Genomic DNA, 13,475 nt, shown 5'->3' with positions numbered 1-13,475 from the left:
TGTTTTTCTATGAAAATGAAGTTTAATGTAACTATGATGTTGATACGGATTACAATCATCATCCTGAATATTAAGGCTACACTCCATGTTACACACACAGACACTCAACCCTGCAAACTGGCTGGGTTATTCTTTATTTAGACATCACACATTATAGTCTTACTCTAATCCAGACATCGTACACACTCTCACTAAATCACATCCAGTATCATACACATCAACCTACACAGATCTACTACACACATAATATCTTGACTCAATTTTCTAACATCTGTGGCACAGGCAAACAAAACCAAACAAATGTTGCTCGAACCTGTTTCTTGACTTCTAAACATCAGACATTTGAAATCTCTATTTTTGACCATCATAATACCCTTTATGGCAGTAACTTTACAAGCACTAATTATGGTCCATTTAGACTGAGTATAGTATATAGTTACAGTAAGGGCTACAATAAGTATAGCCAGTTATAACTGTAACGGCTTAAGAGATTATAGGAAAAGATCAGTCTTTACATGGCTGAAAGAAAAGGAATATAACATATACTATTTACAGGAAACTCAATCTACATCCTGAGATGAAGTTGCGTGGCAAAAGAAACGGGGTGGTGAAAAAATGTTCTGTCATGGACAAAGGAACTCAAAAGGTGTGATGATATTAATTATCAAAAATGTCGATCCGAATGTGTAAACAGTCAAGAATGATTCGCAAGGAAGGTGGCTCCTTTTGAATATGAAAGTGGATGAAAAAAAGAGATTTGGCTCATTAATCTATATGGTCCAAATCAGGATGATCCATACTTCTTCAAAAATATTTATACCAATTTATTGAACTTACAGGCAACAAACGATCCAATCATTATGGTGGGACACTATAACACAGTGTTAAGTACCTCAATTGACCGTAAAGGAAATCACTCTACAAACTATCATCCCCGTGCCGTTACGAAGATCACAAATATTATGAACTCCTTAGAAATAGTGGATATTTAGAGACTATAAATCCCTGACCTATTGCGATATACATGGAGACTTAAACAAGCTAGTCGTCATAGAGAATGCTGCAGCAATTTCGAATCACACATTAGGAATGTGACAAATATAGCTTTTTACCACCTGAGGAACATTGCCAAGGTGCGGCCATTTCTTTCTTAGGCTGATACAGAGAGATTCATCCATGCTTTTATTACAAGCAGGCTTGACTACTGTAATGCTCTCCTGTCTGATCTACCCAAGAAAGCCATTGGTCAACTGCAAAACATACAGAATGTTGCAGCACGGGTACTGACTAGACCAGTCAATCTTTCGTTTTTTATCCTCTTATGTTTGTTGTGTAGTAAATATTTCAGTTTTTGTTTTCATAGTTTTTTCCTGTGAAGCCCATTGTGTTGCATTCCATTACTGAAATGTATAAAATGTATAAATATAGCTTGGTTTGATTATGTGAATTTAGGTAATGTGATCGGGAAAATATAGTTCCACAATGGGAAGAGGTTCTCTAACTGCGTAAAAAAAATTCCCCACTGGGACCAATTGTGTGGTTTATCCCCTGTGTGTGTAATTGTATGTTTTCTTCTCCTGTGTGTTTCCTTTTATGTAATTTTAGGTCATGCGATCGTGAATATCTCTTTCCACACAGGGCACAATGGTAAAGCTTCTCCCCTGTGTGTGTCCTCTCATGCTCCTTCATGTTATCTAACGACCTAAAGAATTTTCCACAGTGGGAACAGGGGTAAGGCTTCTCTCCAGTGTGTATTTTCTTATGTTTGTTCAGGTTCCCTAAATACAAAAAACACTTTCCACACTGGGAGCAACTATGTGGTTTTTCTCCTGTGTGTGTCAGCTCGTGCGATTTTAGGTCATGTGATCGTAAAAAACTATTTCCACATTGAGAGCAATGGTACGATTTCTCCCTTGTGTGTGTCCTCTGGTGCTTTTTTAGGTCAGATGATGTTGAAAATCTCTTTCCACAATTGGAGCAGTGGTAAGGCTTTTCTCCTGCGTGTGTCCTCTCGTGCGTTTTAAGGTTTGGTGATCTTGAAAATCTCTCTCCACACTGGGAGCAGTGGTAAGGCTTTTCTCCTGTGTGTTTCCTCTCATGCTCTTTTAGGTTCCCTAACTTGGTAAAATCCTTTCCACACAGGGCACAATGGTAAGGTTTCTCCCCTGTGTGTGTCCTTTCATGCGCTTTCAGGTTATCTGAAGACCTAAAATTCTTTCCACAATGGGAACAGGGGTAAGGCTTCTCTCCAGAGTGTATTCTCTTATGTTTGTTCAGGTTCCCTATATGGGAAAAACTCTTTCCACACTGGGAGCATTCGTAAGGCTTTTCTCCTGTGTGTTTCCTCTCATGCTCTTTTAGGTTCCTTAACTTGGTAAAATCCTTCCCACATAGAGTGCAATGGTAAGGTTTCTCCCCTGTGTGTGTCCTTTCATGCGCTTTCAGGTTATCTGAAGACCTAAAATTCTTTCCACAATGGGAACAGGGGTAAGGCTTCTCTCCAGAGTGTATTCTCTTATGTTTGTTCAGGTTCCCTAAATGGGAAAAAAGCTTTCCACACTGGGAACAATTGTGTGGTTTTTCCCCTGTGTGTGTCCTCTCATGTGATTTTAGGTCATGTGCTCGTGAGAATCTATTTCCACACTGGGAGCATTGGAAGGGCTTTTCTCCTGTGTGTTTCCTTTCATGCTCTTTCAGCTTCCATAACCACTTAAAACTCATATTACACTGGAAGCAGTGGTGTCGCATCGCTGGCTTGGGCGTCTCAGTGTCTGGTTCCCCTGAAGGACTCTTTCTGCTGTCAGATTGAGAGTCTGGTCTCTCCCCTGTCAAAGACAAACAAAGTATTTAGTTAAACAGAGAGACCTGAATGAAACCTCCATTATAAAACTGTTTTCCTATGAGGTTTAATCCAGACTAGAGCCCTCATTATGAAACGCAACATTTGGATCCTGAATGCTGATTGGTTGATAGCTGTTAGTTATTCACGTTAATCCCGGGTAATGCCTGTTAACAGTTCCATTTGAATTATTCCTACACATACACTGTCCCACAGCCCTGCCAGGACATTTATAAACTAATCTCCACTGTCTCACAGCCCTGCCAGGCCATTTATAAACTAATCTCCACTGTCCCACAGCCCTGCCAGGCAATTCATCAACTAATGTCCACTACAAAGACTCATTTAGACATTATTACCCCATTCTTACAGACTAGCATTTGGTTTACAACAGAAGGGATTTGTAAAAATCGTGCTATTTGCCTCTCCAACCTCGGCAATTGTTACACATTTTGTATGTAAAAGAAAATATGTATAGAACTTATTTTGGTGACTCATTATTAAACAGCAATGTATGGAACATGTTTATATATTTATGTGTAATCTCTTTAATTACTATAATGACACCTAGTGGCTAATTGTTGGTTTGCTACTAGAATGGTACATAAGGGGTTAACCACTTATGTACCATTCTATCCCCATCTTCACCCCTTATGTACCATTCTATCCCCATCTTCACCCCTTATGTACCATTCTAACCACATCTTAACCACTTATGTACCATTCTAACCACATCTTAACCACTTATGTACCATTCTAGCCCCATTTTAACTTAGCCCGTTATGTACCATTCTTGCCCCATCTTAACTTAACCACCCTAGTCCCTTATGTACCAATCTAGCCCCTTCTTACCATCAATATAAATTGGAACCTGTTTCACTATCAATAACAACTGGGACCTGTTTTACCATCAATATCAACTACAACCTGTTTTACCATCAACTTCAATTACAACCTGTTTTACCATCAATATCAATTACAACCTGTTTTACCATCAACATCAATTACAACCTGTTTTACCATCAATATCAATTACAACCTGTTTTACCATCAATATCAATTACAACCTGTTTTACCATCAATATCAACTACAACCTGTTTTACCATCAACTTCAATTACAACCTGTTTTACCATCAATATCAATTACAACCTGTTTTACCATCAACATCAATTACAACCTGTTTTACCATCAACATCAATTACAACCTGTTTTACCATCAATATCAATTACAACCTGTTTTACCATCAATATCAATTACAACCTGTTTTACCATCAATATCAATTACAACCTGTTTTACCATCAACTTCAATTACAACCTGTTTTACCATCAACTTCAATTACAACCTGTTTTACCATCAACATCAATTACAACCTGTTTTACCATCAATATCAATTACAACCTGTTTTACCATCAATATCAATTACAACCTGTTTTACCATCAATATCAACTGGAACCTGTTTTACCATCAATATCAATTACAACCTGTTTTACCATCAATATCAATTACAACCTGTTTTACCATCAATATCAACTGGGACCGGTCTGTTTACTATCAATATATATATTTTTTTATTTAAAAAAAAATTATTTCACCTTTTTTTTTTAAAGTCAGTTAAGAACAAATTCTGATTTACAATGACGGCCTAGGAACAGTAGGTTAACTGCCTTGCTCAGGAGCCTTTACCTTGTCAGCTCAGGGACTCGATCAAGCAAGCTTTCGGTTACTGGCCCAACACTCTAACCACTAGGCTAACTGTCACTCCTACAATATCAACTGGGACTGGTCTGTGTTTACCATCATTATCAACTGGGACCGGTCTGTGTTTACCATCATTATCAACTGGAACCGGTCTGTGTTTACCATCATTATCAACTGGGACCGGTCTGTGTTTACCATCATTATCAACTGGGACCGGTCTGTGTTTACCATCATTATCAACTGGGATCGGTCTGTGTTTACCATCATTATCAACTGGGACCGGTCTGTGTTTACCATCATTATCAACTGGGACCGGTCTGTGTTTACCATCATTATCAACTGGGACCGGTCTGTGTTTACCATCATTATCAACTGGAACCGGTCTGTGTTTACCATCATTATCAACTGGGACCGGTCTGTGTTTACCATTATTACCAACTGGGACCGGTCTGTGTTTACCATTATTATCAACTGGGACCGGTCTGTGTTTAGCATTATTACCAACTGGGACCGGTCTGTGTTTACCATCATTATCAACTGGAACCGGTCTGTGTTTACCATCATTATCATTATCACTGGGACCGGTCTGTGTTTACCATCATTATCATCTGGAACCGGTCTGTGTTTACCATCATTATCATTATCAACTGGGACCGGTCTGTGTTTACCATCATTATCAACTGGAACCGGTCTGTGTTTACCATCATTATCAATACTGGGACCGGTCTGTGTTTACCATCATTATCAACTGGAACCGGTCTGTGTTTACACATCATTATCAACTGGGACCGGTCTGTGTTTACCATCATTATCAACTGGGACCGGTCTGTGTTTACCATCATTATCAACTGGGACCGGTCTGTGTTTACACATCATTATCAACTGGGACCGGTCTGTGTTTACCATCATTATCAACTGGGACCGGTCTGTGTTTACACAGTCATTATCAACTGGGACCGGTCTGTGTTTACCATCATTATCAACTGGGACCGGTCTGTGTTTACCATCATTTCATTATCAACTGGGACCGGTCTGTGTTTACCATCATTATCAACTGGGACCGGTCTGTGTTTACCAATCATTATCAACTGGGACCGGTCTGTGTTTACCATCATTATCAACTGGGACCGGTCTGTGTTTACCATCATTATCAACTGGGACCGGTCTGTGTTTACCATCATTATCAACTGGGACCGGTCTGTGTTTACCATCATTATCAACTGGGACCGGTCTGTGTTTACCATCATTATCAACTGGGACCGGTCTGTGTTTACCATCATTATCATCTGGGACCGGTCTGTGTTTACCATCATTATCAACTGGGACCGGTCTGTGTTTACCATCATTATCATTATCATCTGGGACCGGTCTGTGTTTACCATCATTATCAACAGCTGGGACCGGTCTGTGTTTACCATCAGGTATACATCTGTTGTACCATTCGGCGAATGTGACTAATACATTGATCTTTAGCCATGTCAACACATAACGCGGATCTCTGCCCTGCCATAGGGATCGTGAACGAATGACCGAGCCAGTGAGACAAACTTTTTTAAACCAGCCTAGTGAAATCAAGCATCAGCACTATTAGGAATATAATTATTATACAAGCAATTAATAGAGCAACAGTAAATAACAATAGTGAGATATATACAGTGTAACCAGTACAGAGTCGATGTGCCGGGTAGCTTTAGTGTAGGTTATGTACAGCGGCAGAGTTGATCAGTGACTATAGCATTTAGTTGATAACAACAAGGGTAGAAGAATGTTCGCAGCTGATAACAACCGATGTTGGCTGTGTAGAATGAACAACCAGTGTGATTGGCTAGAAACTATAGAATGAACAACCAGTATGATTGGCTAGAAACTATAGAATGAACAACCAGTGTGATTGGCTAGAAACTATAGAATGAACAACCAGTGTGATTGGCTAGAAACTATAGAATGAACAACCAGTGTGATTGGCTAGAAACTATAGAATGAACAACCAGTGTGATTGGCTAGAAACTATAGAATGAACAACCAGTGTGATTGTCTCTTAAACTCAGAAATAGAACTAACAACTGGTTAGAGCCATTCTCATATCAGAAAGAACATTTATTAGTAGATCTTTGGTTGTTGTTATTGAATAGAATGTTGAATAGAATGTATTTAAAGTATATACAATTAATATATAACTGCTTATTGTGTATAACATTGAATGGAAACAGAATATCCCTTTATTTGTCATGACTGACTTCAAGCTTTTTATTATTGTCATATAGCAATAACCCCCACCTGTGAGGTCTAAGTCCATAAAATGGACTGCTCTCAACAGCCTCTTTCCACATGCTACCAACCCAACAGATGTGTCTTGGACAGCCTCTTTCCACATGCTACCAACCCAACAGATGTGTCTTGGACAGCCTCTTTCCACATGCTACCAACCCAACAGATGTGTCTTGGACAGCCTCTTTCCACATGCTACCAACCCAACAGATGGGTTTTGGACAGCCTCTTTCCACATGCTACCAACCCAACATATGGGTTTTGGACAGCCTCTTTCCACATGCTACCAACCCAACAGATGTGTCTTGGACAGCCTCTTTCCACATGCTACCAACCCAACAGATGTGTCTTGGACAGCCTCTTTCCACATGCTACCAACCCAACATATGGGTTTTGGACAGCCTCTTTCCACATGCTACCAACCCAACAGATGTGTATTGGACAGCCTCTTTCCACATGCTACCAACTAGAGGTCGGACCGATTATGATTTTTCAACGCCGGATACCGATTATTGGATGACCAAAAAAGCCGATACCGATTAATCAGCCGATTTGTATTTATTTATTTATTTGTAATAATGACAATTACAACAATACTGAATGAACACTTATTTTAACTTAATATAATACATAAATAACAATCTATTTAGTCTCAAATAAATAATGAAACATGTTCAATTTGGTTTAAATAATGCAAAAACAAAGTGTTGGAGAAGAAAGTAAAAGTGCAATATGTGCCATGTAAAAAAGCTAACGTTTAAGTTCCTTGCTCAGAACATGAGAACATATGAAAGCTGGTGGTTCCTTTTAACATGAGTCTTCAATATTCCCAGGTAAGATGTTTTAGGTTGTAGTTATTATAGGAATTATAGGACTATTTCTCTCTATACCATTTGTATTTCATACACCTTTGACTATTGGATGTTCTTATAGGCACTTTAGCATTGCCAGTGTAACAGTATAGCTTTTGTCCCTCTCCTCATTCCTACCTTCCTGCTTGAACCAGGAACACATCGACAACAGCGCACCCTCGAAGCATTGTCACCCATCGCTCCACAAAAGCCCCGCGGCTTGCAGAGCAAGGGGAACAACTACTTCAAGGTCTCAGAGCGAGTGACGTCACCGATTGAAAAGCTATTAGCGCGCACCCGGCTAACTAGCTAGCCATTTCACATAAGTTACACCAGACTAATCTCGGGAGTTGATAGGCTTGAAGTCATAAACAGCTCAATGCTTGAAGCACAGCGAAGAGCTGCTGGCAAATGCACAAAAGTGTTGTTTGAATGAAGGCTTACGAGCCTGCTGCTGCCTACCACCTCTCAGTCAGACTGCTCTATCAAATATCAAATCATAAACTTAATTATAACATAATAACACACAGAAATACGAGCCTTAGGTCATTAATATGGTCAAATCCGGAAACGATCATTTCGAAAACAAAACGTTTATTCTTTCAGTGAAATACGGAACCGTTCCGTATTTTATCTAACGGGTGGCATCCCTAAGTCTAAATATTGCTGTTACATTGTACAACCTTCAATGTTATGTCATAGAATTATGTACAATTCTGGCAAATTAATTACGGTCTTTGTTAGGAATAAATGGACTTCACACAGTTCGCAACGAGGCAGGCGGCCCAAACTGCTGCATATACCCTGACTGCTTGCACGGAACGCAAGAGAAGTGACACAATTTCCCTAGTTAAAAGAAATTCATGTTAGCAGGCAATATTAACTAAATATGCATGTTTAAAAATATATACTTGTGTATTGATTTTAAAGAAAGGCATTGATGTTTATGGTTAGGTACATTGGTGCAACGACAGTGCTTTTTTCGCGAATGCGCTTGTTAAATCATCACCCGTTTGGCGAAGTAGGCTGTGATTCGATGAGAAATGAACAGGCACCGCATCCATTATATGCAACGCAGGACACGCTAGATAAACTAGTAATATCATCAACCATGTGTAGTTAACTAGTGATTATGTTAAGATTGATTGTTTTTTATAAATGTAATGCTAGCTAGCAACTAACCTTGGCTTCTTGCTGCACTCGCGTAACAGGTAGTCAGCCTGCCACGCAGGAGGCTCCTCGTGGAGTGCAATGTAAGGCAGGTGGTTAGAGCGTTGGACTAGTAACCGGAAGGTTGAAAGATCGAATCCCCGAGCTGACAAGGTAAAAATCTGTCGTTCTGCCCCTGAACAAGGCAGTTAACCCACGGTTCCTAGGCCGTCATTGAAAATAAGAATTTGTTCTTAACTGACTTGCCTAAAAAGGTAAAAAAATATAAAAAATGTAATAAAAAAAAAATCGGCCACAATCGGTGTCCAAAAATGCCAATTACCGATTGTTATGAAAACTTGAAATCGGCCATTCCGACCTCTACTACCAACCCAACATATGGGTTTTGGACAGCCTCTTTTGAAATGCTACCAACCCAACAGATGGGTCTTTCAGGGGTCGATAGGGGACTAAAACTAGTCCTTGTGCATAGAGTTGTATGTGTTGCTAAGCTTTTAAATCAATGGTTTCTGTAAGATTGATGCACGAGTGCGTCAAAATACTATTAAGGATTTTAAATAACCTGTGGTAATGATTTTTTTTAATACATTTCATCCAGATCAAAATGATCCTTCCTTGTCTTGAGTCTGTCCTCTTCATCATTTGAAGTCACACATGAGTTGATTTTTGCTTTTATGTGACGCCAAGAAAGGCACTACAGAAAGAGATACTCAGATGTTTACAAATGTTAACGTTTTGTTGGCCGCCCCCATCTCTATTATTAAAGTGTAAAACTTCAGTAGAATGCCCCTTTAAAACCACACATCAGTTCAACAACTGCAGAGTTTGTACCCCTGTTTTTAAGATATTACTCACTGTTGTTAATCAGATCTCCTGTCTCCTCCTCTTCTTCTTCTTCCAATGTGACAGTAATCTCCCCCACTTCCTTCATTCCAAAAATGTCTTCCTCTTCTTTCACTGTGACAGTCACCTCCTCTTTCTCTTCCTCCTCTTTTACTGTAACATCCTCCTCTTTCACTCTGAACGCGTCTTCCTCTTCTTTCACTGAAACGTCTTTCTCTTCTTCTTTCACTGTAACAGCCTCAATCTCTGCTTCTTTTTTTACTGTGACATCCTCCTCTTCCTTCTCCTCTTTCACGACAATGTTCAGCCCCAGAGTTTCTTTCTCCGTCCAGCAGATCCCCTCTTTAGAAGTGGGGGAGTCGTTTAGTGAGCTCATGGTCGGGATGTTAGCTAGATCGCTAGTTAGCATTAGTGACAAGACTAGCACTACTGCTAATTTACTCAGCCAGTTAGCTAACAACAACGTAAATATTAAATTAAATTGGGTAACTAGCAAGGAGATACGACAAGTTTGTTTAAAACACTGTGGCTAATATACACCGAAAGCGTTTAAAGAGCTTGAATGTTTTCGGCTATGTTGGCTAGAAGCTACCGAGGTGGACAACTCGCCGATTTGTTGTTGAAGCGTCCCGTCCATTAGATTATACGTCACACTGGCAGCATTGCCTGAAACAGGCACGTCGCCATCTGCTGGTTGGGAGGGTAACAGTCAATGGAAATGTTTATTTTATTTTGAGACAAAAAGTAGATTTTTCATTTATTTATTTCATTATATAATAGAGAAGCATGTGTTGATTAGTGAATATCTTTAATGAGTGAGAATTTAAAACACCCTACCATACTACTGTACATCTGCATTTAGGAAATCAATCAAACAAACAGATAATATCCCAATAAGGTAGCTAGGTCCAAACTGTTCCTACACGGTGTAACAGTACTGAGTAGGTCCAAACTGCTCCTACACGGTGTAACAGTACTGAGTAGGTCCAAACTGCTCCTACACGGTGTAACAGTACTGAGTAGGTCCAAACTGCTCCTACACGGTGTAACAGTACTGAGTAGGTCCAAACTGCTCCTACACAGTGTAACAGTACTGAGTAGGTCCAAACAGTTCCTACACGGTGTAACAGTACTGAGTAGGTCCAAACTGCTCCTACACGGTGTAACAGTACTGAGTAGGTCCAAACTGCTCCTACATGGTGTAACAATACATCATGTAAACTCAGCAAAAAAAGAAATGTCCCTTTTTCAGGACCCTGTCTTTCAAAGATAATTCATAAAAATCCAAATAACTTCACAGATCTTCATTGTAAAGGGTTTAAACATTGTTTCCCATGCTTGTTCAATGAACCATAAACAATTAATGAACATGCACCTGTGGAACAGTCGTTAAGACACTAACAGCTTACAATTACAAGGCAATTAAGGTCACAGTTATGAAAACTTAGGACACAAAAGAGGCCTTTCTACGGACTCTGAAAAACACCAGAATAAAGATGCCCAAGGTCCCTGCTCATCTGGGTGAATGTGCCTTAGGAATGCTGCAAGGAGGGCAATAAATTGCAATGTCCGTACTGTGAGACACCTAAGACAGCTCTACAGGGAGACAGGATGGACAGCTGATCGTCCTCGCAGTGGCAGACCACGTGTAACAACACCTGCACAGGATCGGTACATCCGAACATCACACCTGCGGGACAGGTATAGGATGGAAACAACAAGTGCCCGAGTTACACCAGGAAGGCACAATCCCCCCATCAGTGCTCCGACTATCCGCAATAGCCTGAGAGAGGTTGGACTGAGTGCTTGCAGGCCTGTTGTAAAGGCAGGTCCTCACCAGACATCACCAGCAACAACGTCGCCTATGGGTACAAACCCATTGTCGCTGGACCAGACAGGACTGGCAAAAAGTGCTCTTCACTGATGAGTCACGGTTTTGTCTCACCAGGGGTGATGGTCGGATTCGCGTTTATCGTCGAAGGAATGAGTGTTACACCGAGGCCTGTACTCTGGAGCGGGATTGATTTGGAGGTGGAGGGTCTGTCATGGTCTGGGGCGGTTTGTCACAGCGTCATCGGACTGAGCTTGTTGTAATTGCAGGCAATCCCAACGCTGTGCGTTACAGGGAAGACATCCTCCTCCCTCATGTGGTACTCTTCCTGCAGTCTCATCCTGACATGACCCTCATGACAATGCCACCAGCCATACTGCTCGTTCTGTGCTTGATTTCCCGCAAGACAGGAATGTCAGTGTTCTGCCATGGCCAGTGAAGAGCCCGGATCTCAATCCCATTGAGCATGTCTGGGACCTGTTGGATCGGAGGGTGAGGGCTAGGACCATCCCCCCCAGAAATGCCCGGGAACTTCCAGGTGCCTTGGTGGAAGAGTGGGGTAACATATCACAGCAAGAACTGGCAAATCTGGTGCAGTCCATGAGGAGGAGATGCACTGCAGTACTTATTGCAGCTGGTGGCCACACCAGATACTGACTGTTACTTTTGATTTTGACCCCCCCTTTGTTCAGGGACACATTATTCCATTTCTGTTAGTCACATGTCTGTGGAACTTGTTCAGTTTATGTCTCAGTTGTTGAATCGTGTCATGATCACAGAAACACATTGAATAACACATTCATAAAATGGCTGAACAAACAGTCCAAAAATAAACCATAATTCCATTTGTTTTTGAAACCGTTTCCTGGTTACCTTCAAACGCTAGAGACCGAAGTTGGCACATTGGTGGTATCATCTTCGGTAGAGCAAGACGGGAAACACCATCGTGTTTGTGAGAGTCTCATCCTTCCACAGAGTGGTCATATTAGTTTGTAGGCCTAACCGTTCGCTAAAGATGTTTTCTATGAGAAGATAGAAAAATCGATCTTATACAGATGGATTTTGATGTCAATCAACTCTTAAAAATCAAGAAATGCTAAAGTGATTCCATACTATGAAACTAGTCCAGTGGAGTTTAACCTCTCTCCCTCTCTCTCCCTGTAGTTCTGTACTGAAACAGCTGCAAAAACGTGACTCGCGACGTTGCTGGATGCAGGCCTAGCTCTGCTACTTCGCCAGCTAATTCATGATTCAGAAATCCGCGAAGTGTGGACAAATTCGTTGTTTTATTGAAAGCGTGTGGCAGACTGAGTTATTTTTTTGTCCAAAGTACTATTGGTTTTGAGTCAGGAAATGTGAACTTTTCCACCTAAAACATTTGCGGTTATTTTATATCGTTATTTTATGTAGCCGACTGCTACAGCAGTGGAGATGGGGATCAACTGTGCACTCTTGAGGGGAATCCCTGCTACGTAGAAAACATTACCTCCTTATTCATAGAGAAGTGAAGCCAGCATTACCCTGAGCTCTCGAGTGGCACAGTAGTCTGAGGCACTGCATTTCAGTGCAAGAGGGGTCACTACAGTACCTGGTTATGAATCCAGGCTGTATTACATCCGGCCGTGATTGGGAGTCCAATAGGGCGGACGCACAATTGTCCCAGCGTCGTTCTGTTCTTAAAGGTTAAATATATATATATTTTAAAATACACATTAGTTATACAGAGTAAACAACCTACAAGTTCAGTAGATATACAAAAGTATGTGGACGCCCCTTCAAATTAGTGGATTTTGATTTTTTTTCACCTCATCAACCTGAAAGGGGTGGGTCTAGCCCTTTAAATGCCCTTTACAAGTCATTAGTTCTCTCTCAACAAAAGTATGTGGACGCCCCTTCAAATTAGTCGATTCGGCTATTTCAGCCACACCCGTTGCTGACAGTTATATAACCATGCAATCTCCATAGACAA

At 40.8% G+C, this 13,475-nt stretch overlaps 1 protein-coding gene across 1 annotated transcript; it reads right to left on the bottom strand.

Moving 5' to 3' along the window:
- LOC106596793 (uncharacterized) lies at window positions 1-10,299 on the bottom strand. The gene is made up of 2 exons (XM_082958498.1): window positions 9,688-10,299; window positions 1-2,825 (listed from the first exon to the last, which is right to left on the bottom strand). Exons 1-2 carry the CDS (start codon window positions 10,082-10,084, stop codon window positions 1,498-1,500), a joined length of 1,725 nt encoding a protein of 574 aa, XP_082814624.1. The 5' UTR covers window positions 10,085-10,299; the 3' UTR covers window positions 1-1,497.
- Window positions 10,300-13,475: the final 3,176 nt, after the last annotated feature.

Source organism: Salmo salar, chromosome 12, assembly GCF_965601325.2.
Source record: "Salmo salar chromosome 12, fSalSal1, whole genome shotgun sequence".
Taxonomy (NCBI): domain Eukaryota; kingdom Metazoa; phylum Chordata; class Actinopteri; order Salmoniformes; family Salmonidae; genus Salmo; species Salmo salar.
This window is presented reverse-complemented; position numbering and strand designations above follow the sequence as displayed.

What these genes read in the sequence shown, in the direction of transcription:
- LOC106596793 (XM_082958498.1), bottom strand. Translation starts at nt 10,084, where the DNA reads ATGCTAACTAGCGATCTAGCTAACATCCCGACCATGAGCTCACTAAAC. An exon ending in AGGAGATCTGATTAACAACA is followed by an intron (nt 2,826 to 9,687) that starts GTGAGTAATATC and finishes TGTCTTTGACAG; the next exon opens with GGGAGAGACCAGACTCTCAA.